This window comes from Myotis nattereri, assembly GCF_964212035.1.
Source record: "Myotis nattereri genome assembly, chromosome: 5".
Taxonomy (NCBI): Eukaryota; Metazoa; Chordata; class Mammalia; order Chiroptera; family Vespertilionidae; genus Myotis; species Myotis nattereri.
In genome coordinates this window covers 80,106,804-80,130,975 of record NC_138080.1, presented here as the reverse complement: position 1 = coordinate 80,130,975, position 24,172 = coordinate 80,106,804, and the positions used below count along the sequence as shown (strand labels likewise).

The 24,172-nt window shown below is 45.8% G+C and overlaps 1 protein-coding gene across 1 annotated transcript; it reads left to right on the top strand.

The window, feature by feature from the left end:
- The first annotated feature begins 1,244 nt into the window (after positions 1 to 1,244).
- GFRA3 (GDNF family receptor alpha 3) lies at positions 1,245 to 22,024 on the top strand. The gene is made up of 8 exons (XM_081091887.1): positions 1,245 to 1,537; positions 9,291 to 9,578; positions 15,743 to 15,835; positions 17,436 to 17,751; positions 20,323 to 20,426; positions 20,573 to 20,707; positions 21,057 to 21,145; positions 21,357 to 22,024. The coding sequence occupies exons 1-8, from the start codon at positions 1,468 to 1,470 to the stop codon at positions 21,441 to 21,443; spliced, it is 1,182 nt and encodes a 393-aa protein (XP_080948013.1). The 5' UTR covers positions 1,245 to 1,467; the 3' UTR covers positions 21,444 to 22,024.
- The last annotated feature ends 2,148 nt before the right edge of the window (positions 22,025 to 24,172 follow it).

The window sequence follows — 24,172 nt, the reverse complement described above, 5'->3', positions numbered from 1 at the left end:
TGGAATGACTCTCTTTCTGTGCTGATTACATTGGCAAATGCCCCCCAGAGGCCACAGCAGGATGGCCATATTCAGAAGCAGCAGCCAATAAATCTCAGAGGTTTATGTTGTGCTGCTCAGAACCCTCCTTTCTGGCCCTTCGCCAGGTGGACTGTGGCAGTGAGACGGCTTGGTTAGAGGGTTAGAGGATGAAACCCTCTACTTCCTTTCATCATCCTCTTTTTCTCTTTAAGCCAGGGGTCCTCAAACTACGGCCCGCGGGCCACATGCAAATACAAATATTGTATTTGTTCCCGTTTTGGTTTTTTTACTTCAAAATAAGATATGTGCAGTGTGCATAGGAATTTACTCATAGTTTTTTTTTAAACTATAGTCCGGCCCTCCAGCGGTCTGAAGGACAGTGAACTCGCCCCTGTTTAAAAAGTTTGAGGATCCCTGCTTTAAGCACTGCTTAACTCTCAGGTCCTTCTGCCTCTATATTTGTGCTGGGAGCAGGTGGGAATCCACCCTAGGCCAATGAGTACCTTTGCCTCTATAGATAGAAAGCCTGGGCTCTGGCACAGCTGTATCTACCTAGCTGCTTCATCTTGGGAGAGTAGCTTGCGCTCTGAAACGTCATCCGAAAATGAGGAGGCACCTAAGTGGTCTCTCCAGCTACCTTCCTCAGTGACCTTGTCTTTCTTCCAGGGAAATCTCTGCTATTTAGTCTGAGAGGGGTTTAATCCTTCCATCCTCCCTCATGACTCTGAGGGGGCTGAAGGAGTCTAGTCTGGCAAAGATCCTGGGATCTGGGACCAGATCTGCTCCCTGTCCGGGACCCATCTTTGCAGAATCTTGGGGTTAAAAACAATGACGGAATCTTACCCTTGAAGATACTTGATGAGGGAAAAATGAAATCATAGATGTGCAAATTCTAAGAAAAAATAAAAAAAAGAAAAAGAAATGCAAGTGCCCTGGTGCTGGTGTGTTCAAGTTTTGTTACAAGATTTCATTTGTGTTGGTTGTTCCTTGGTGGTAGTAGGGTGGGGGGTGGGGGTGAGAAAGGGTGCTTTTTTGGGATAGCTATTGGGAACCCCCTAGATGGTGAGTCTCAGCGGTAGTTTCCCCAATATCTCCGACGGGAGCCGAAGTGGGGGGTAGGGGGGGCGAGGCAGGGGGCTCAGATAGAGCACGATCTTCCACGCCCTCCCGCTCCCGGAGCACTCGCCCTCTGCCCCCACCCCAGCGTTTCTCCGTCCAGTGAAAGAAGAGGCTCGTTTGTGCGCTTCGGGTGGGAGGGCGGCGCCCAGGACCCTGGTGCGAGAGTTGGCGCCTGGCGCGCGGGGAGGGGCGGGAGACAGCGGTGGGAGGCGCCGGCAAGGGGCCCCCAGCTCCCGGAGCTCCAGGGCGAGGAGTGAAGGGAGCGTGGCGCCGGCACAGGCAGAGCAGCCCAGGGGCGAACGCCGCCCCGCGCACCTCACCGTGGCCATGGCGCGCCCCGCGAACCTGCTGTCGGCGCTGTCTGTCCTGCTACTGCTGCTGCCGCTGCTCGGAGCCGGTGAGTGTCCCCGGACTCTCTCGGCCAGAGTGTTAGGAGGAGGAGAGAGAAGGGGAGTGTGTAGGTGGAGCCCTGTCAGCACTGCCCAGAGAGGACTCACGGCACCGCCACCTGGTCCCGGGTATCGATTCCTCCGAGCCTGGGGAACTAGAGGAGGTCCCCAGGGGGGCCAGGAAAAGGCTGGGTTCCATGCCTAATGAAGGGTCTGAACGGTTGTAGATTGAGTTGCATGCAATGACCAGGACGCCCACGCATCTCCTAGCTCCCGTTCTCCCCTTCCTCTTTTGTGGTGCATCTGCACCATCACAGAACAACCCACAACTTCCACAACACCGTCTCCGGCAGGTGGGGAAACTCCATTTGCTCCACGTGGGCATCACCTCTTCCGTCCCCTGTGAGGACTGGGGAAGTGGACACTAGGTACAGATGAGAAGTTTGGGTTAGGAGTGTCACAAATCAGGGTTGTAAACTGCTGCCACAACATGCTAACATCGTTATTTGGTTGTATTGCTGAGAATATTGCTCACCACCAACCTACGCCCCTTAAAGATGTACTTTGTTACTATCTTTTTTAAAAAAATATATATTTTATTGATTTTTTACAGAGAGGAAGGGAGAGGAATAGAGAGCTAGAAACATGGATGAGAGAGAAACATTGATCAGCTGCCTCCTGCACACTCCCTACTGGGTATGTGCCCGCAACCAATGTACATGCCCTTGACCGGAATCAAATCCGGGACCCTTGAGTCCGCAGGTCGACGTTCTATCCACTGAGCCAAACTGGCCAGGGCTGTTACTATCTTAATTAGAGGAGAAAACTGGCTCTTGGGCAAAATGGCCTTTCCCTGCAATCTATCAGCACAGTGCGTTTCCCTATTGTAGGTACACAGTAGGTGTTTTGTGGAATAGGTAGATGATCAAGGCCGGGTTTTAGAACCATGTCATTGCCCTAAGGACGGGCAGCTTGGGATCCCAGGGAATGGGCCCATGCATGGCCTTTGTGTGGGATGAGTGCTTGGAATCTCATTTCCGGGTTCCTGCCCAGAGCCTGAGTGGAGGGAATACTGAAGCAGGGACCGCACATGGATGGTGACCTCTGTCCACAAGGTGAGTACTGGAGAAGATTGCAATTCTCCAATCTTGGCTGCAAGGCAGATATGGAAGGAAGGAGGGCAAGGGCTAGTCTGTCCAAACTGACCATTAGTAAATCAGGGCAGTAAGACATCACTGATAAGATTTGGCTGCCCAGGAAATGTCACTAACCCTAACAGTATGGCTGCATGTGAGGATCAAGGGTAAACACTGAACACCTTGCCCCCACCCTCTGTTGAGCTTCCGTGCCCCTAAATCCACCATTGCCCAGACTTGGTGAACTATCAGCTAAGGAATCAGAGATGTTTAATTTTGAAAATTGTTACAACTCGATATTTAGTCCAGTTAAAACAATGAGACTTGGACCTGCTATATTTCTTTCAGCAAACTCTTACTGGGTACCTACCAAAACATTTAGCATTTCTCAGACTATTTAAATTCATGTCCCACTTTTGGTAAAGATAAAAATCTCGTGCTTTTCTTAAATATATTTTGAAACTTCAAAAGCTGTTTTTTCATCTTCCACATATAAAATGGTCAAATATGTTTTTTTGAACTACACATTCATTTGAAAATTTTGATATACCACTAAAAGAGGCCTAACTTCTCTCTTCTTCAACTCCTCCATTGAAAAATTCTGGTTTAATCCAATCCCTTCATCTTACATTTGTGAAATTAAGGTCCAAAAAGTGAATTAAATGGTCCTATACAGGGCTGGGACTAAGGTGAGGTGAGTGAAGGGGATGCCCAGAAACTCAGTAGTCAAGATAAAGATAAAGAATATTTCAATGCAATATTTTTTAAAATAAAAATTAACGCCAAAAAAATCCATGATGAACAAAATATTGAAATTTTAAATAAAAAGACAAAGTGTTATGCTGAGGCATATTGGAGGTTTAAGCCAAAGGAAAAATCAGTAATGTTTTTATGCACTGGATATAGCATCAATTCTTAAGCTATAAGGTGCATATTACTTTCCAGTGAATTTGCTAAAATTTGGATTCCCGCCTGGTCAGGTTGCTCAGTTGGTTGGAGTAGTTATCTCCTACATCAAAAGGTTGCAGGTGTTTTTTCCCAGTGGGGAAGGGGTTGGATTTGATTCCCTGTTAAGGCATATACTGAGGTGTAGATTCAATCCTAGTTGGGATGGGTATGGTCGCAATCGATTGATATTTCTCTCTAACATCAATGTTTCTCCCTCTTTCTCTTTCCCTTCCTCTCTCTAAAAGTCAATAAACATATTGGATGAGGATTAAAAAAATAATAATAATTTTTTAAAAAATTCAGATTCCCAGGCTTTATCACTAGAGATTCTGATTCAGTAATTCTGGGATGGGGCTCAGAAATCTGCATTTTAATAAGTAATTAAATGATTTTTATGTGATTGGAAGAGGAAGTTGGACTAATTAAACTCTGAGACCCCTCCTAATTTTGAGAATCTGATTGTAAGTAGAGGGAAGGGACCCAGAAAGTTATAGAGGTGGCTCACAGACTGTCTCTGTTATCTGATTATTTCTTAAACTAGTGGCCCAGTGCACGAATTTGTGCACATTGAAAGGAAATTAATTAGAAGAAATATTTTAATATCTCTATTAACCCTTTGTCTATAATAGAAGTGTCAACCAAATTCACGATCAACAATGACAGATGGAAACACAGGCATGCGATTGGCGCCAGCGAGAGCTTTATATGTATCGTGCATACATGAGTCAACTTGGGCTTTTACATAGAATAAACTTGCTTAATTAGACCTGCTTTCTGATGTAGCTAAACTTCTTCCAGCCCAGTGAAGCACTCCAACTTCTCAGGTAATTGTCAGCAGCACAGCAGTAAATATCAACATGAAGCAGATTATTATTGTAGGTCACACAAGGAGAACAAAGGGTAAAATATTTAACTGCACAGTGTTTGACTATATTCTGCACAGTGAGAAAACCTGAAGTCATTTTCAAGGTCCACCATTTCTTCTTTTCAATCGGGTCAAATTTCTAAGCTTTCTAAATCTCCGTTTTCCGGCTAATGAAAAGAAAATAGGATTCCACTGAGTCTCTTATCTTCCTACTCCAGGACTTCTGTGAGGATCAAATGAGATGAGGCACGGGAAAACTCTTCACAGACATTTGGTTACAGTGTAAAATATTTCCACTTGGGTGTTCCTGGGTTGAAGAAACTGCAAGGAGGCTAGTTGCTAGGGAGAGGAAGCCAGGCATTGCTATGTGACATTACCTGGACAGTTAGACACTTAGCATATTAGCCTTTTATATATATAGACTAGAGGCCCGGTGCACAAAAATTTGTGCACTTGGGGCAGGGGGGGGGGTCCCTCAGCCCGGCCTGTGCCCTCTCACAGTCTGGGACCCCTCGGGAGATAACGACCTGCTGGCTTAGGCCTGCTCCCGGGTGGCAGAGGGCAGGCCCAATCCCTAGGTGCAGCCCCTGGTTGGGCTCAGAGCAGAGCCGATTGGGGAGTTGGGGCGCCTTCCCCTGTCATGCACAGAGCAGGGCAGATTGGGAGGTTGCAATGCCACCCTCAGTCACGCTCAGGGTAGGGCCGATTGGGGGGTTGGGGCACTGCCCCTGTCACACTCAAGGCAGGGTCGATGGGGAGGTTGCGGCGCCACCCCCTGTCACGCACAGAGCAGGGCCAATCCGGGGGTTGGGGCGCTGCCCCCTGTCACGCACAGAGCAGGGCCCATCAGGGGGGTTGGGGCTCTATACCCTGTCATGCACAGAGCAGGGTCAATCAGGGGGTTGGGGAGCTCCCCCCTGTCATGCACAGAGCAGGGCCGATCAGGGGGTTGAGGAGCTCCCCCCCTGTCACTCACAGAGTAGGGCCGATAGGGGAGTTGGGGCACCGCCCCCTGTCACACTCAGGGCAGGGCTGATCAGGGGGTTGGGGCACCGCCACTCTCACACTCAGGGCAGGGCCGATGGGGAGGTTATGGCTCTACCCCGTCACACACAGAGCAGGGCCCATGGGGGGAGAGGGAGTGTTGGGGCGCCGCACCCTGTCACACACAGAGCAGGGCCGATTAGGGGGTTGAGGTGCCGCACCCTGTCACAGAGCCGCAGGGCGATCAGGGGGTTGGGGAGCTCCCCTGTATCAGGCACAGAGCAGGGCTGATCAGGGGGTTGGAGCGCCTTCCCTTGTTACGAACAGAGCAGGGTGGATAGGGAGGTTGTGGCTCCACCCCCTGTCACACACAGAGCCACAGGGCGATCAGGGGGTTTGGGCGCTGCCCCCTGTCACGCTGATCCTGGTGCCGGGAGACCTCGCGGCTCCGCTGATCCCAGTGCTGGGAGGCATATTACCCTTTTACTATATAGGATAGAGGCCTGGTGCATGGGTGGGGCTGGCTGGTTTGCCCTGAAGGGTGTCCTGGATCAGGGTGGGGGTCCCCACTGGGGTGCCTGGCCAGCCTGGGTGAGGGGATGATGGCTGTTTGCAGCTGGTCACACACCCTTCAGGGTGGGGGTCCCTACTCAGGTGCCTGGCCAGTCTGGGTGAGGGGCTGAGGGCTGTTTTCAGGCTGGCGGGTGACGGAAGCTCCCAACCGCTCCTTTTTTTCTTTTCTTTTTTTAATTCTGGGCCAGCTTTAGCTCTGAGGCTCCAGCTCTTAGGCCTCTGCTCCTGAAAGCAGGTATCTTGTTTGTTTTGGTTCTATAATCGAAACAATGTATAACTCCAGCTCTGAGATCCCGGCTCGCTGAAAGCAGGTTTCTGGGGTTTTGTTTAGCTTCTATATTTGTTACAATGTTTCTTAAACTGCAAGCTCAGAGGTGGGCAAGGCAGGCGGGGAACGTTGGAGTCCTCCATCACTGAAGCAAGCAAGCCTCATGTTTGCTTCCAGCTGCCTGGCTGCCGGCCGCCATCTTGGCTGGCAGCTAATTTGCATATCGCCCTGATTAGCCAATGGGAAGGGTAGCGGTTGTACGCCAATTACCATGTTTCTCTTTTATTAGATAGGATAGTAGGAGCTCACAAAGAATAGGCACTGGTGATAGAGTAGTGATAAGATAAACATGTCAGCCCTGGACAGTGTTGCTCAGTGGTTGGAACATCATCCTCCAAACAAAGGGTCTTGTGTTCGATTCCCGATCAAGGGCACTTACCTCAGTTGTGGGTTTGATCCCTAACCCCAGTTGGGGTGTGTGCAGGAGGCAACCAATGTGTCTCTCTCATGTTGATGTTTCTCTCTCTCTCCCGCTCCACACCCTCCTCCCTCCCTTCCACTCTGTCTGATAATCAATAGAAAAAATATCCAAGGGTGAGGATTAACAAGAACAAAAAAGATCAACATGGAAGTCTAGAGGGGGAGATAATCCAAAAAAAATCAAGTGGTGGCAAGTGCTATGCAGGGAATCGAAGTAATAATGTGTTTGAATAGCTAGGGGGTTATTTTACATTGGTTGGGGATGGCCTTTTTGAGATAACATTTAAACTGCAAACTGGTCCTGGCTGGTGTGGTTCAGTTGGTTGAGCACCATCTAATGTATCGAAAGGTTGTCGGTTTGATTCCCTGTTAGGGCACATGCCTGGGTTGCAGGCTCCATCCCCCACACATGGGGTGTGCAGGAGGCAGCCGAGCAATGATCCTTTCTCATCAGTGATGTTTCTATCTCTCCCTCTCCCATCCTCTCTAAAAATCAATAAAAATATTTTTTAAACCCCCACAAATGTCCTTATTAAAAAACAAAACAAGTGAAGATGCTGGTTTCCTGGAAGGGATGATGACTGGCTTTTGGGATGCTGGTAATGTTCTGGTCCTTTACCTGGGGTCTGATCACACAGGTGTATTCAGTTTGAAATTCATTAAACTGTACTTTTTTGTGCGCTTTTCTGTATGTTATTTTTCAATAAAAATTTTATTACCAAACATGACATACAAATGGCTATAATGAAAATATGGTTGGTCAACATCATTAGTTATTAGGGAAATGCAAATGAAAACCACAATAGAAACCACTTCATACCCATTAGGATAGCTATTAAAAAAAAGAAAATAGCAAGAGTTGGCAAGTATATGGAGAAATTGGAACCCTTGAATATTACTAGTGGGAATGTAAAATGGTGTAGCCACTATGGAAAATAATTTGGCAGTTTCTCAAAAAGTTAAGTATAGAATTACCATATGATCCAGCAATCCACTCCTAGGTATACACCCCAAAGAACTGAATACCAGTTCAAGCAAATACTTGGACAGGAATGTTTACAGCAGCACTATTCAAAGTAACCAAAAGGAAACAACCCAAATGTCCATCAACTGATGTATGGATAAACAAAATGCTGTATATCCATACAATGAAATATTATTCATCCATAAAAAAGGATGAAGTAGTAATACATGCTACAATGTGGATGCACCTCAAAAACAGTATGTTAGGTGAAAGAAACCAGATATAAAAGATTAAATATTTTATTCCATTTACATAAAATATCTAGAAAAATCTGTAGAGACAGAAAGCAGTTTAGTGGTTGCCAGAGACTAGGAGGAAGGTAGAATGATGTAATTAATGGGTGTGGGTTTCCTTTTGGGGTGATAAAAATGTACTGAAATTAGATGGAGGTGATGGTCAGACTAATCATGTATTTAAATGCCACTTAATTGTACCCTTTAAGATGGTTAATTTTATGTTGCATGAATTTTACTTCAGTAAAAATCTTTCTAACCTAAAAATTTCATTAAAAAGAGATGGCTGCAATAACAAAAGAGTAATTGTGTGAGGTGAAGGATATGTTAATCTTATTGTGGTAATCATTTCATAGTATATACTAGTATGTGTATCAAATCACATTGTAAACCTAAAACACACTAACTAATGTTACATATCAATTAAATCTCAACAAATCTGGAAAGGGTGAGTGAGTGGTTTAGGAGAATGAATTTGGAAGATGGAACCAGGGAGACCAATAAGAAGTCTTGGCAGTAGTTCAGACAAGATTTAATGTTGGCTAGAGTAAAGGAGGTAGTAATTGCTGGGGAGAGAAGTGGGCAGACTCCAGATATGTTGTGGAGTTGACAGGACTTGTTGGATTGAACATAGGTTGTGAAGGAAAAAAGAATTAAGATGACTCCTAGATATTTTGCCTTGAAAAACGGGGTATGATGATGTTCTGTTATCCCTTGATAGGGACCCCAAGTTCCAGGATGCAGGGTCTTCCTCCAGAGCTCAGCTGTAACCAACATTGGTATTCCTGAGTCAGTGACAGAGTCAGCAAAAGCTCCCCACCCTAACCTCAACCAGCTTCCGCTGTAAGGTATTTTAAGTGACTCAGAATTATTGCTAACTCTCATTTAGCACATCCATACCCATTTTCAACTCTCTGGTTATGATGCTAGTCCTACCCATGACATAGCTCTGCCCAGAGCCTTCCTCCCTATGCCTGGCAGGGTTATCTTTAAACAACTGTCCTCCTTCCCCTCTCGGGAGGCTGAGCAGCCTCTCTTCAGACTCGCAACTCTTATTGGGCCTGATTTGTTCTCCACTTCTGCTGGGCTGCCTTCTCCCTACATTTATTTCTAAAGGCCTTTTGTGCCACTCCAATACTGTCCTGCCCAAAGCTTCACCTGAATTCCCCCCCGCCCCCCATTTTACTTGAGGACTTGGTTCTCCCAGGCAGCTACTCTGACTTATATGAGCCTTATCTCTCCCTCCACAGGGGACCCCCTCCCCACAGAGGGCCGGCTCACAAATAGCTGTATCCAGGCCAGGAGGAAATGCCAGGCCAATCCGACTTGCAATGCTGCTTACCACCACCTGAGTTCCTGCACGGCTAGTGAAAGCACCCTGTCACCAGCAGAGGAGCCTTCCGTTTCTTTGGACTGCTTGGAGGCAGCACAGCACCTCAGGAACAGCTCTCTGATGAGTTGCACGTGTCACCGGCGCATGAAGAACCAAACTGCCTGCCTGGACATCTACTGGACTGTTCACCCTGCCCGCAGCCTTGGTGAGGTCCCCTTCCTAGCGTGGACTAAGCTAGAGAAGATGGCTCTAGGGGCCATGGTCGGCAAACTGCGGCTTGCGAGCCACATGCGGCTCTTTGGCCTCTTGAGTGTGGCTCTTCCACAAGATACCACGTGCGGGCGCACACGTACAGTGCGATTGAAACTTCGTGGCCCATGTGCAGAAGTCAGTATTTTGTGGAAGAGCCACACTCAAGGGGCCAAAGAGCCACGTGTGGCTTGCCAGCCGCAGTTTGCCGACCAGGGCTCTAGGGGGTTGCTTTTTAATCCTTCAGTATATGAGCCACTTGGTAGTGGAGGGAGGAATTGGCAGTATCCTTTTGGGTCTCCCAACATTACCATTTCACTTCCCTACTTCCCACTTTCTTTTTTTTTTTTTTTTTTTTTTAGTATATTTCTTTATTGATTTCAGGGAGGAAGAGAGAAGGAGAGAGAGATAGAAACATCAATGATGAGAGAGAATCATTGATTGGCTGCCTCCTGCACACCCCCTACTGCGGATCGAGCCCACAACCCAGGCATGTGCCCCTGGTAGGAATCGAACCCGGGACCTTTCAGTCTGCAGGCTGACGCTCTATCCACTGAGCCAAGCCAGGTAGGGCTACTTCCCACTTTCTTACCTGACACCATGTAGCTGCCTCTTGGCAGAGGCCTGAATCAGGCCGAGGCCCAACCTGAGGAGCTGCTGGAACAGAAGAGTTTGGAGAGGAGGTGGAGGAAAATGGTCTTAATCTATAAACAAGCTCCAAATACAGTGTAATCCATAAATTCAGGACTGGGAGGCAGTGTGCTGGTCCAGCCTTCAACAGAAAGGATACTCATTCCAGGCAGGAGATGGTAAAAGAGAGAATGTATTTGAAGAGCCAAAGAGAAGAGCTCCCTCTGACTCCCTGTGTTAGTCAGTTTTTACCGGACCATGCCGTAGTAACAAAGATTTAGTTCTTACTCATGTTCCATGTTGGCTGTTCCATGTGTCCCCTTCATTTTGGGATCCAGGCTGAGGTTACAGCCTCTATCTGGGATGTTCCCTTCTTATAGCAGAGGGAATTGAACAATGGCAGGACCATGTGATAGCTTTAAAAGCTCCTGCTCAGATGTTATATATAAAATACTTCTGCTCACATTTCATTGATAAAGTAAATCACATGGCAGGCATGCCTGACATCACTGGGGAGGGGATGTATACTCCTCCCACAGGGAGACATTGAAAATCACATGCCAATAAGTGAGGATATATAATCCTACAGTGAGGGCAAAATTAACTGGAAATAATAATACAGTCTCCATAGTCCACCACTCGGTCAAAATATTCATTTTCCTCTCTTTCACAAGCAAAATATACTTATACACATCTTAGGAAGATGCCCTAAGAGTTTTATCCAAGCATGACATCAGGCTTCAAGTCCAAGATCTTGTGATTCTTTCTATATCAGGTCTGAGTGTGGCTCCGCTTGATTTAGAAAATTATGGACTTAAAAGGACAAGTCATCTGCCTCCCATTTATACTCAATGCACAATAATGGAACAGGAACAGGAAAACCAGAACAAACGTTGTAAGAAAGAAGAGGGATGGGAGTTATGCAGCAGGCATTGATTCTTAGAGACTCTGAAGTCCTGCTAGACAAATGTCACAGGGCCAACTTCCTTGGGAACTGGGGTTGTTCTTGCTCCATGGGAGAGTTGCTCTATTCATTGTTCTCTAGCTCTCTGGGAGGTCCTTCCTTGTCTGTTACAGTAAGTCCTCACTTAATATCATCGATAGATTCTTGGAAACTTCAACTTTAAGTGAAGCGACATATAATAAAACCAATTTTCCCAGAGGCTAATTGACATAAACAAGAGTTAAGTTCCTGTGACATGTTTCTGGCCTCAAAAAATCCCCAAATTTCTAAATAAAGACTCAAGCATTTCTGATATTAAACCTTGAGATAAATGTGAGCTATACATACATTTAAGAAAGATTAATACCCGAAACCGGTTTGGCTCAGTGGATAGAGCGTCGGCCTGCGGACTGAAGGGTCCTGGGTTCGATTCCGGTCAAGGGCATGTACCTGGGTTGCGTGCGCATCCCCAGTGGGAGATGTGCAGGAGGCAGCTGATCGATGTTTCTCTCTCATCGATGTTTCTGGCTCTCTATTTCTCTCCCTTCCTCTCTGTAAAAAATCAATAAAATATATTTTTTTTTTAAAAAGAAAGATTAATAAAAACAAGTAAGATAATTTATTCCAGTTCAGGGTCGTGGGTGACCAGAGCCTATCCTGGCAGATCAGGGTGCAAGGCGGGAACCCACCCTGGACAGGAGGCCCTTCTATCAAAGGGCCACTCATACTCACAGCCACTCTCACTTAGATGAGACAATGCACACATGCTGGTTCACCTAACATGTGCATATTTGGGAATGGGGAGGAAACCGGAGTACCTAGAGAAAACCCATGCCGACATGGGGAGATGTGCAAACTCCACACAGTTGCTCTGTGGGGAATCAATTTTTTTTCTCACCAACATTACAATGAAACAACGTCGAACTAAATGACATAATTCAAAGACCTGCTGTGTTTTCTTTGGCAGCGTCTGAAAAGGGCTGGAGAGAGAACCTGACCTCCTTGGGGACTGAGCAGCATTCTCAGCCGGCTTCTTTTTTTTTTTTAATATATATTTTATTGATTTTTTACAGAGAGGGAGGGGGAGGGATAGAGAGTTAGAAACATCGATGAGAAACATCAAACAGCTGCCTCCTGCACACCCCCTACTGAGGATGTGCCGCAACCAAGGTACATGCCCTTGACTGGAATCGAACCTGGGACCCTTCAGTCCGCAGCCCGACGCTCTATCCACTGAGCCAAACCGGTCAGGGCTCAGCCTGCTTCTTATCTGAGGAATATTGGGTCATTTTAAGGCTCAAATAGGCACAGTCTCTTTTAATCCAAATTGGTGACTCTTAGTAGTTCAACTCTTTCAAAATATAATTTCTTTTTATACTTTGACTTCTGTCACCTCCTGTGCCAGTAGTAGCTTTTCCTGTAATTATTTTCAAGACATCCATCTCTTTCTAGACTGAATTAGAGATACCTTGCCCTTATCGGGCTTCTGTGGGAGAGCAATTACCTTATTCTTTTTTCCCTAAATTCATTTGTCCAACTGGCAGGATTTATTGGATATCATCTCAATCAATGAGAGATCTCCACAAAGGGCATGATAACCACAAACTTGATTTGGTCTTTGCTCTAAGGCTGAGTTGTAACAGACTTTATTACTCAAAGCATTTTTTCAATTTTATCTTTTTTTTTTTTTTTTTGCAGAAAGGTCTCTCCTTTTTATTTATTTATTTACTTTTTAAATTTTGTTTTATTGCTTAAAGTATTACAGAGTATTATATATGTCTCCTTTTTTCCCCCTTCTTGACATTCCCCTGGCTTCCCCTATCCTCCAGTGTCTTATGTCCATTGGTTATGCTTATATGCATGCATACAAGTCCTTCGGTTGATCTCTTACCTCCCCCCCCCCGACCCCCCCAACCCTCCCCGGCCTTCCCGCTGTAGTTTGATAGTCTGTTTGATGCTGCTCTGCCTCGTATCTATTTTTGTTCATCAGTTTATAATGGTCTTTATTAATCATAAATGAGTGAGATCATGTGGTATTTTTCTTTCACTGACTGGCTTATTTCACTTAGCATAATGCTCTACAGTTCCATCCATGCTGTTGCAATTGGTAAGAATTCCTTCTTTTTTACAGCAGCGTAGTATTCCATTGTGTAGATGTACCACAGTTTTCTAATCCATTCATCTGCTGATGGGCACTTAGGCTGTTTCCAGATCTTCGCTATGGTAAATTGCGCTTCTATGAACATAGGGATGCATATATCCTTTCTGATTGGTGTTTCTGGTTTCTTGGGATATATTCCTAGAAGTGGGATCACTGGGTCAAATGGGAGTTCCATTTTTAACTTTTTGAGGAAACTCCATACTGTCTTCCATAGTGGCTGCCCCAGTCTGCATTCCCACCAGCAGTGAACGAGTGTTCCCTTTTCTCAGCATCCTCTCCAGCGCTTGTCGTTTGTTGATTTGTTGATGATATCAATTTTATCTTTTACCATTTGAAGATGAGAAGCAGTTGCAACTCTTAATCCTGTAGGTCCTGGAATTTCTGGATTCTCCCTTTTCTGTTTCCTTTCTATTTGCAAACTGGCCAGTTCTTTTCTGAGCTTATATCTTCCTTCCAGTCCTTTGCCAAATGCAGCCAATAGCAATGAAGACATACTAACCTTCTGTTTCTCAGCTTCTCCCCTTAAAGTATATCATCATTCTTCCAAGTTCACCACCCTGTTCAGTCCCAAAGCCAATGCCATATATTAGACTTTTGTTGTTGTTGTTCCTGCAGCACTCCACTTCTATTTACCAATTGCATTTTTTTTTATATTTTATTGATTTTTTTACAGAGAGGAAGGGAGAGGGATAGAGAGTTAGAAACATCGATGAGAGAGAAACATCGATCAGCTGCACACTGGGGATGTGCCCGCAACTAAGGTACATGCCCTTGACCGGAATCGAACCTGGGACCCTTCAGTCCCCAGGCCGACGCTCTATCCACTGAGCCAAACCGGTTAGGGCATACCAATTGCATTTTTAGTAAGAATTTGCTAGGTTATGCTGCAGTAACAACCAACCAACCTCAAAATCTCTGGCTTTCAACAACAAAAATGTTTTTCTTGCTCATGTTACACATCTGCTGCAGGCTTCCATGAGTTGCTCTACCTGTCTTCTTCATTCAGGGATACCGGCTGATAGAGGTAAGAGAGCAACAGCAGAACCAGGTAATGGTTCTTAAAACTTTTGCTCATATGGATGTGATTTATGAAACTTCAGCTCACAATGCACAGGCCAAAGCAAATCACATGGCCAAACCTAGCAGTGGGACAGGGGTCTGAAAGTCACATGGTGACAGGTGGGGATGTATAATCTTCCCACAGGGTGGGTAGCAAATAATTGGAAACAGTAATACAATTTATCACACCTTTGGTTCCTGCTTTTCACTCCTCATCTTAATCCCTTCTGTTTCAGAACTTGCCCTGAGACTTCTCCTTGGATCCTTTTGCCTCCCTTTTCCCCTTAGAAGCACGAGGTCTTTCCATGTATCCAAACTATCCTCTCCTCTTTGGCTGACATCATCCATATTCCTCATTTCCTGAAGATGCATTCATAGAGGTTTATTGGGTGACAAACCTGCAAGCTCACCTCTCTTCCAGCAAGATTTATTAATCAACATTTATTGAGTACCTACCATGTATATGAACTATGCAGTGATTTGATAAAACCCAGTAAGCCCCCTTAAGGAGCCCACAGCCCCATGGGGGTACTGTGAGAGATGTGTTCCCTTCGAGATCATTGCTTCTTCCTTGTATGCTTTTCTCCCTCAGGTTCAGTTTGGGACCTGGCCTCACTTCCATCTCCTCAGCATGCAGTGCTTCTCCATAGCCAAGTGGTCAGGCCTGGAACAGAGTCTACCACTTCCCCTTCTCCAATAGGAAGAGAAAACAAGACAGAGTACCGTTGCCTGCTCATGGACCCTCAGGAATATGTCTAGTAGTTAGGAGCAGAGATTCTGCAATCAGATAGTCTAGGTTTGAAATTCTAGCTCCCCTTTTTAGCTTATGTGAACCTGAGCAAGTGACTTAACTTCTCTCATCCTGTTTCTTCTTACCTACCCAAAGGCTTCTTAGGAGGATTAAGTGAGATCAAATATATATAGAATATATGTGCAGGATGTCCTCCCAAAGTGTATACACACTTTAGCTGCTGATAGCTCAATTGATGTTTCTTTCTTTTCAGATTTAACCCATTGGAATTAACAATGGGTTAAAAGGATGTATATAATTGGGGGGATACCCTGTATATATAGGGTGTCACTTATACTAATAGTGCCCAGCACACAGTGTGCTCAACATGGTACCTTTACTATTCTTATCATCAAACCTAGTTTATTCATGGCCCTGCTTTTTTCTCTCTTCTGCACAGCTTACAGCTAGTTAGGAAGAAACTGCATTTTCCTTTTCTCCACGGGGCTTTGAGGTCTGACTCAGCAGCCTCAGCCCCTCCTGCTCCCGTCCCCAGCCCGGTCCTCAGGACTCTGGTGCTCCCCACCTTGTCTCTAGGTGACTATGAGCTGGATGTCTCCCCCTATGAAGACACAGTGACCAGAAAACCCTGGAAAATGAATATCAGCAAACTGAGCATGCTCAAGCGAGGTGTGGAGGCAAGCAGAGACTGTGGTGTGGGGGCTGGGCCTGGGCCCTGGTGGGGAGCACAAGCTGGGAACTTGTGAGGGAAGAGTCCTCACCTGCCAGGTAACTAAAGCAGCGTTGTGCAGGGTGGGAGCCTGAGTTCTGGGGCATAGCCTTGCCTCACAAGAGTCATCAAAGAGCAGTAATTATCAGGGAGGCATTCGAAGTAAGCCCATTAGGGCTCCTTGGTTCCAAAAGGTGGGTTTCTGCAAAGGGTTTGTGGGGGTGGCAGCAGTCCCAGAAAAAAAATGTGCTGAAATGGATTATTTACCCTCATTCGAGGTAGGCACAAAAGTAGTTTTTTGCCCCGGCTGGGTAGTTCAGTTGGTTAGAGTATCGTCCCAATAGGCCACAGTTGTGGGTTTGATCCCTGGCCAGGACACATGTAAGAATCAACCAATGAATGCATAAGTAAGTGAAACAAGAAATCCATCTTTCTCTCCCTTCCTCTTTCTCTCTCTAAAAAAAAAACAAAACAAAACAAAAAATTCTTTTTAAGTAGTTTTTTTTTTGGTCTCTGAAGACTAGGAAATTGCTTGTTTTCAACCATTTTAATGGGATGGGCAGGGAAAATGGTTAGAGAGTGACTCCTCAGGAGTGTCTCAGGGTGGGGAGCCATCTGTCTGGCAAGGACTATGAAGCATGTTTTTCAGGAAAGTGAAGCTGTCGTGTTAATTAGAAGGGAATGCACACACATCCACTCTCTTTTTGAGAAAGATGGGAGTTTTGTTATATAGTCCTATATATTCGAATTTTGAGAGAAAAGCAGAGAGATTTATACATAAACTCTTAGTTACACGGAATCCAGGAATTTACCTGTTCCAGTTACTCCATTGTTCTGATTGCTGGAATATTCTATTAATTGGAATATCACCGTAATTTCCCAAGACTCAAGAGAATGGGAAACTTTTATGCATGCATCAACCAATGCAAGAAAAGCAGGTGATATTAATACTGAGCAGAATAGATAGATGTAAAACAAAACCAAAATCCTTAGTAGAATTTGGTTGCATTTGTTGGACAGTTCAGAAAGTGCTTTATTAATCCTCACCAGAGGATATTTTTTCCATTGATTTTAGAGAGAGTGGAAGGGAGGAGAAGAGACAGAGAGAAACAGTGATGTGAGAGAGACACATGGATTGGTTGCCTCCTTCAGGGGCCCGGGTATCAAGCCTGCAACCTAGGTACGTGCTTGCAAGCCAACAAGGCTGTAACCACTGAGCAAACCAGCTAGGGTCAGAAAGTGCTTTAGATCGTTGTAGCTTACGTCCACCATGAGATTTCGTTCAATACATAAGATTGAGGAAAGGGTTTTGGTTATTTGAGCTTTCTGGCTACTTGAATTCTAGATAAATGAGCTCTAGATGTATGTGGCTTTTCTGCCGCCGCCCCCCCCCCCCCCCCCCCCAGTCAAGCTGAGGAGTAGGAGAGTAGCTTACTCTGGGCGGTCCTTCCTTTCTTCCTACCCCCCACTACCATGCTTGTTAAATCAGAGGGTTGCAAGGATTCCTGGGGAAGCTGGGTTTGCAGGAGGACTGGTGACTTGGTGCGGCTCTTTCCATAGACTCGGACCTCTGCCTTAAGTTCGCCATGCTGTGCACTCTTCATGACAAGTGTGACCGGCTGCGCAAGGCCTATGGGGAGGCCTGCTCCTCGGGGCCCCGCTGCCGGCGCGCCACCTGCCTCCAGCAGCTCCGTGCTTTCTTCGAGAAGGCATCAGAGCCCCACGCGCAGGGCCTGCTGCTGTGCCCCTGTGCGCCTTCCGACCTGGGCTGCGGGCAGCGCAGGCGCAACACCATCGCCCCCAGCTGCGCGCTGCCGCCTGGGACCCCCAACTGCCTGGACCTGCGGCGCCTCTGCCACGCGGACCCGCTGTGCAGGTGTGGGGCTGGGTGCGGTGGGCAGGATCTCTAAGGACACAGTGCACCGTTCCCTGCAGGCCGCCTTGGGGCGGTGCTGGGTCCGACTCCCCAGGGGCTGTGCACTGACTTAACAATGTAGCTACCCTTCCAAATTTTATGAAACTCGTTTCTCAAAAAGAATATATAGTATTTTATTTGTGTAAAAACTTCAGAAAATATAAAAACGTATACAAATACCACTCAAAGGGACACAGACAACAGGGGGGTGAGGGCATGAGGGGGGGGGGGGGATGGGGGTAATGTGGGGATAAGGACACATATGTAAAAACTTAATCAATAAAGAAATTTTAAAAAAATAAAAATACCACTTAAAATCTATATCACCTGAAGTTAATCTGCCATACTTTGGGGAGCATTTCCTTCTAGTCCTTTTTGTATATAGATAAATAAAATTTGATATTCTGGGAATATATTTCTATCTTCTATCTTCTTCTCATTTATGGTACATATCTTATGAGCATTTTCTAGTGGAGGCAGTATGGAATAGTGGTGAAGACAGGCTCTGAAGTCAGATCTAAATTTAAGTTGTGGGTCTGTGTGACCTTGAGCCAACCATTTAACCTCAAATTCCATCACTTTACCCAGGTTTCCACTTAGTCCTCTGTAAAAACTGAGATAACTCGTAGGAGTTTGGTGAGAGTTAAAGTACATAATTTATGTACAGTGCTTAAGTTGCTGGTGCAAAGTAAGTGCTCAATAAATGGTGGTGCTTATTTTGTCATTTACTGTCCTTTGACAACTTGACTTTTTTCTTTTTCTTTTTTTTTCTTGTTAATCCTCACCCGAAGATTTTTTTTTCCCATTGATTTTTAGATTTTTAGAGAGAGTAAAAGGGAGGGAGGAAGGAGGGAAGACGGGGGAGAGAGAGAGAGAGAGAGAAACACACATTGGTTGCCTTCTGCACTCGCTGAGACCAGGGCCCAGGATCGAACCTGCAACTCAGGTACTGCCCTTGAGCAGAAAGGAACCTCTGGCCGACACTCTAACTACTGAGCCAAACCGGCCAGGGCAATCACTTGATTTTTAAGAGCCTACATCTTACTCCATTTTATGGATGCCCTGTATTTTATTTAATCATTCTTTATTGTTGGATATTTAGGATGTTTTCTAAATAATGCTGCATAAGTATCACTCTTATTTATTAATCTTTGTACACAAATCTAATTATTGGTTAGGATGTATTGCTACAAGTACCATTACCGAATTAAAGGGTGTGAAGGTTTGAAAGGTGTTTTGGTACATATTATTCAGCCAAATTCTGATCTGGCTTTCCTCTGCCTTCTCAGGAAAACACTCACCAAAATGTAGTTATCATCCATTCAAGTGACATTTGTGGACAATCGAGTCACATCAAGTCACACTTACTTCTCTGTAACCTTGGGCAAGTAGTTTAGCCTCTGAATCCCACTTTCCTCTTCTGCAAATATTACATAGTCAGAGCTCTCATTATACCACTAGCACTTACTGAGTACTGACTGTGGGCTAGGCACTGTTTTAATATTTACCATGTGTTAATTAACTCATCTAAACCTGACAAGAACTCTGTAAGATAGATGTTGGTGTGTGTGTGTGTGTGTGTGTGTGTGTTTATCAGCCTCAGTTTAGAAATGAAGAAGCCACAGCAGAGAAAGGTGAAAGGACATAGTCAAGTTCACCCAGGTAGGTTTGTTAATAAGGTTTGGAATGAAGTCTGGCCTAGAGTCTGTGCTCCTAACTTCTCTGCCATACTGCTTGTTATTGTGCTGGTAGCTAGTACTGATACATAACAAGTGCTGGCCTAGATGATAAAGATATCATTCCTTTCCTCTCCTCCTTCTCCTCCTCCTCCTCCTCCTCCTCCTCCTCCTCCTCCTCCTCCTCCTTCTTCTTTTTAAATTTAATTTAATTTTATTATTAAGGTATTACATACGTGTCCTTATCTCTCCATTGCCCCCAGGGTCTGAGTTCTTATTGAACAGGAAGTCATGGACAAAAACAATTTTAAAAAAAAATACATTTTATTGATTTTTTACAGAGAGGAAGGGAGAGGGATAGAGAGTTAGAAACATCAATGAGAGAGAAACACCAATCAGCTGCCTCCTGCACACTCCCTACTGGGGATGTGCCTGCAACCAAGGTACATGGCCTTGACCAGAATCAAACCTGGGACCCTTGAGTCTGCAGGCTGACGCTCTATCCACTGAGCCAAACCGGTTAGGGCAACAAAAACGATTAATGGAACCAAAGTGTATTGGGAGAAGCCAGTCCTGGAAAAGGTGTAGTTGGGTTTCTAGGAGTCAGCCAGTGTCCAGAGCTTCCTTTCCAGGTTACACTCAGGAGTAGTTCAACATCCAAGCTAATTAAAGTATGTTAGTCATGTGTGGAGGTCTACATGCTCATAGCCATGTGGGCCACAGGGGATATACTCCCTCACAACAGGAATGTCAGGTATCCATTGTGCGCTGTACTGGGGGATAAGGGAGCGAAGTCTTCTTCTTTTTTTTATACATTTTATCTTTAAAGGAAACTCTTGAATTTTCTTTCTTCCAGATCACGCCTGGCCGATTTTCAGACCCATTGTCATCCCATGGACATCCTAGGGACCTGTGCTACAGAACAGTCCAGATGTCTGCAAGCATACATGGGGCTGATTGGTGAGGCTAGGGGATATAGATTGGCCTTGGGGTGAGAATGCTCTGGCTACTGAACCCAGATGGAGTGCTCCTGAGATTGATGAGAGAGGGTGGGAGCTGAGGTTGGAGTTGGCCTAGGCTCTGACAATCCCCTCTTTACCCCCCAGGAACTGCCATGACCCCCAACTTCATCAGCAACGTCAATACCAGTGTTGCCTTAAGCTGTACCTGCCGAGGCAGTGGCAATATGCAGGAGGAGTGTGAGCGGCTGGAAGAGTTGTTTTCCCACAACCCCTGCCTCAGTGAGTGTGCTCCCTCTGCTCCCTCCCCAGTGGCCAGGTCATCTGGACCCAGGGGGAGGAAAAGGATCAACTCTGTCTATCTCCTGCAGGCCAAGCAGCCCCCTCCTCAGAATAGATTTACACCCCCCAGCCTGGGCCTGTCTTCCTTCTCCTGCTCCCCGAGTGACCTCCAGGCTTCCTGTTTAACCTGTCTGGGCCCCAGCGACACTGCACCTCTTTTTTGATCCTGTCCTTTCCTCACTTCTACCCTCCTATATCCCAGGGTCCCAGAGGTATTCCATTTCCTTCCTTGGGAGCCTAAAGAGCCAACAACTCTCCGCTTCTAAACTATCTTCTCTTTTCTCCTCAGTGGAGGCTATTGCAGTTAAGATGCGTTTGCACAGCCAGCTCTTCTCCCAGGACTGGGCAGACGCTACCTTACCTGTGATGGAACGCCAGGTAGGGCCTCTTCTATTACACTCCTCATACCTTTACTGAATCATCTGGGAGAATCCCAGACAAGGCAGACAGGGGGATGAAGGGGGTAGCCTCCTTGTTATCACAAATAGTCTAGACCTCTAGTGGACACCTTAGGTGAAGGGGACAGGCCTTGACTGAGGCCGAGGTGGTTGAAGGGGGTAGAGCTAACTCCATTGCATTTCTTCCACAGAACAAAAACCTTGCTTTGAGGCCACAGCCATGGATGCCCTCTCTTTTCTCCTGCACACTTACCTTGATTCTGCTCCCAAGTTTCTGATAGCTGGACAGCCCTGGGGGCCCTCTTCCCCTCTATTACACCCAGCCTGACCTGCCGCCTGCAAGAAATGAGGAAAGGACAGCATCCAGAAGGAGGCGCAGTACACAACATGACCACCCTGACATCCCCACCATCGCACATCCACACAGTGGAAGCTGACTGGCTAAGTTCTCATCCCTCCACTGCTGACGCAGGCCACCCCTCCTTAGGAACTGGTCACCATGGTTTAGCCATATCTTGTGGTGGTGACTGGCTCTACTAAGCTCCCTCCTGATCCCTTCCTACCAGGATCATCAGGGTTTAACAAACCAGTCAGTTGGTATTGCATTCTCCGGGTCGTCAGAGCTGGGTGTTCTGAGGCAGCGTAGAAACACAGTCCCCGTTGTTAGGAAGGCCAAAGCAAGAATCCTGCTCCCATGTCTCCTCATCTGAATGGAGGATGGGAACCTGCTGCCTGTCCTGCCCTGGAATCCTGCAGAGCATTTGAGCATCAGGAGCTGGAGTATTTAGGCCTTGATTTCCTCCTGCTACTGCCCCAAAGTCCTCCCAGCCTCTTGGATCATGATTAAACATTTTGACTTAAAACTTTGCTCTTTTTCCATTTTCACACATTGTACATTTATACAGAACTTGAGATTTTACAGACAGAGGAGCACAGAACAGTGATCAGGAGACATATCAACTCTGCCACCAACTGCTGTGTGACCTTAGGCAAGTCTCTCAGCCTCTCTGTGTACTTGACATAGAGTTGGAAGAAGAAGAAAAAATAGCTTATGTGAGGCTGTGGATCTGTATCTGCCCAAGCTCCAGCCATTCCTGGGATACTGCCTGGGATCTGTCATAGCAGCTTAGAGGGGAGAGTCCTTAGTCAACCACAGTATTTATTGAGCACCTGCTTGTGTTATTGGTCTGCTCCACAGTCTAATGGGGCTTGAGGAAAGGGGAGACTGGTACTTGACCTAATTAACACCTCTGTTGGGATAAGGAAACAGCCACCTATGCAAAGTAGTTGGAAGAATATATTTACAGAGCTGTGGACATTTTTCTGTTAACTCATTCACTTACCCTTTCCATAAGCACCTAATGAGTGCTGGCTGCAAGGCACTGTGCTAAGTGCAGGAGATTCCAGGGTAATAATACTCAGATCCTGTTTTCAAGCCTTTCACAAGGCAGAGGAATAGGCAAGACAGTCAATCAAAAATGCAGGTTGGTAAGTGCTGTGCAATAATCATAACGATAACCTCAGTTATTGAACCCCTCCTGTGTGCAAGTACATGTATTATTTTAATCCTCCAACAACACTTGATTTTGTCAGTCTTATAACTATGTGACCTTGGGCTTAACCTCTCTGGGCCTTATTATCCACATCTGTAACATGGAAGAAGCCTAGAATCTACCTCATAAGAAATTAGATAAACCATGAAAAAACATTGTGACCAACACAAAGTAAGAACTCAAAAGATTTAGCAATTATAGTATAAGGTTTTTGTAGAGAATTCGGGTGATATAAATAATTATCAAGAAGAAATTTAAAACCTTTAAAATCTCACTGTCAAACTTCCAAATCTGCTCCCTACACATCTGTGCACATGAGAATCTATGGGTATGTATAATTTTTACATAAGGGGAGGCAGACACTGCATAGCAAAGTATAAGTCAATCTTTCAGCATCCATGAGTAGAGCACTTGGTCTACATCACCCTTTTTATCAGCTGTAGAACATGGACTTGTATGAATTTATATTTCTACATATATAGTTTATTTAATGAGTTCTGTATTAATAGATATTTGCTTGTTTTCCTACACCCAAATTTTAAGGCAATTTGGGGGTAGGATGTGCAGAGGGGCTGCAGAGTGGTGGGTACAATAGGAAAACCTCTCCCCATACATTCTTGGATCACCATCGGCCACCCATCCCCAGGAAATATCCAAACAACCTCCCTCCCTGCAAACTCCAGTGGGACACTGGCTGGACCTTCCCCCTTCTTCCCCTCCCAGGAAGATCTCTGAGCTGTCAAGGCCTCTCCATTTGCTTTGGCTCCATTAGCCTAGGGCTGGGGTGTGAATGGTACAGTCATTCCTTGCTAAGTGCTTGAATTAGACTAATAGGTCATCTGTGCTTTTCTCTGAAGAAGGTCCAAATTCCTGGTAAACAACCAGATCACTCTCCCAGCCCAGGGCCCACAGCCAAGACCGGGGGGTGGGGGCACAGTGACTGGACTGAAGCTTTTAATGGTATCCTGGCTGGCTGGGATGGTTAATGCCATTAGACTAGCTTCTGGGTAACGAGGTGGGAAGAGCTGCTGGCAGCAGTGATAAATGGAGAGTACTGAATTGTAGACCTCAGCATGTTTGGGGTGAAGCACACTGTCTTTTAAACAACTATCTTCAAATTCACTCATTCAGTCAGTCAGTCAGTCAACGAACCTTTAACAAGTACTTGTTCTGTGCCAGGCTGTATTTTTCAAGATGTGTCCTTACCCATTCACAAGCTACCATTTCAGCAAAGGGGCAGCCTAGGACTCTGGCAGCTGGGCCTCAAGTTTGGGTGGCTGAGGCTCTTTATCCTAGTTGATTATAACATGTTTGACCTCGGGAAATATTCTTTACACCTCTGAGCCACTATTTCCTCATCTACAGTGGAGATGCCAATGGAAATACCTAACTTAAAGGTTTTTGCTTTTTTAAAAAATACATACAACATTAGTAATTTAATTTTAGCTAAAAAA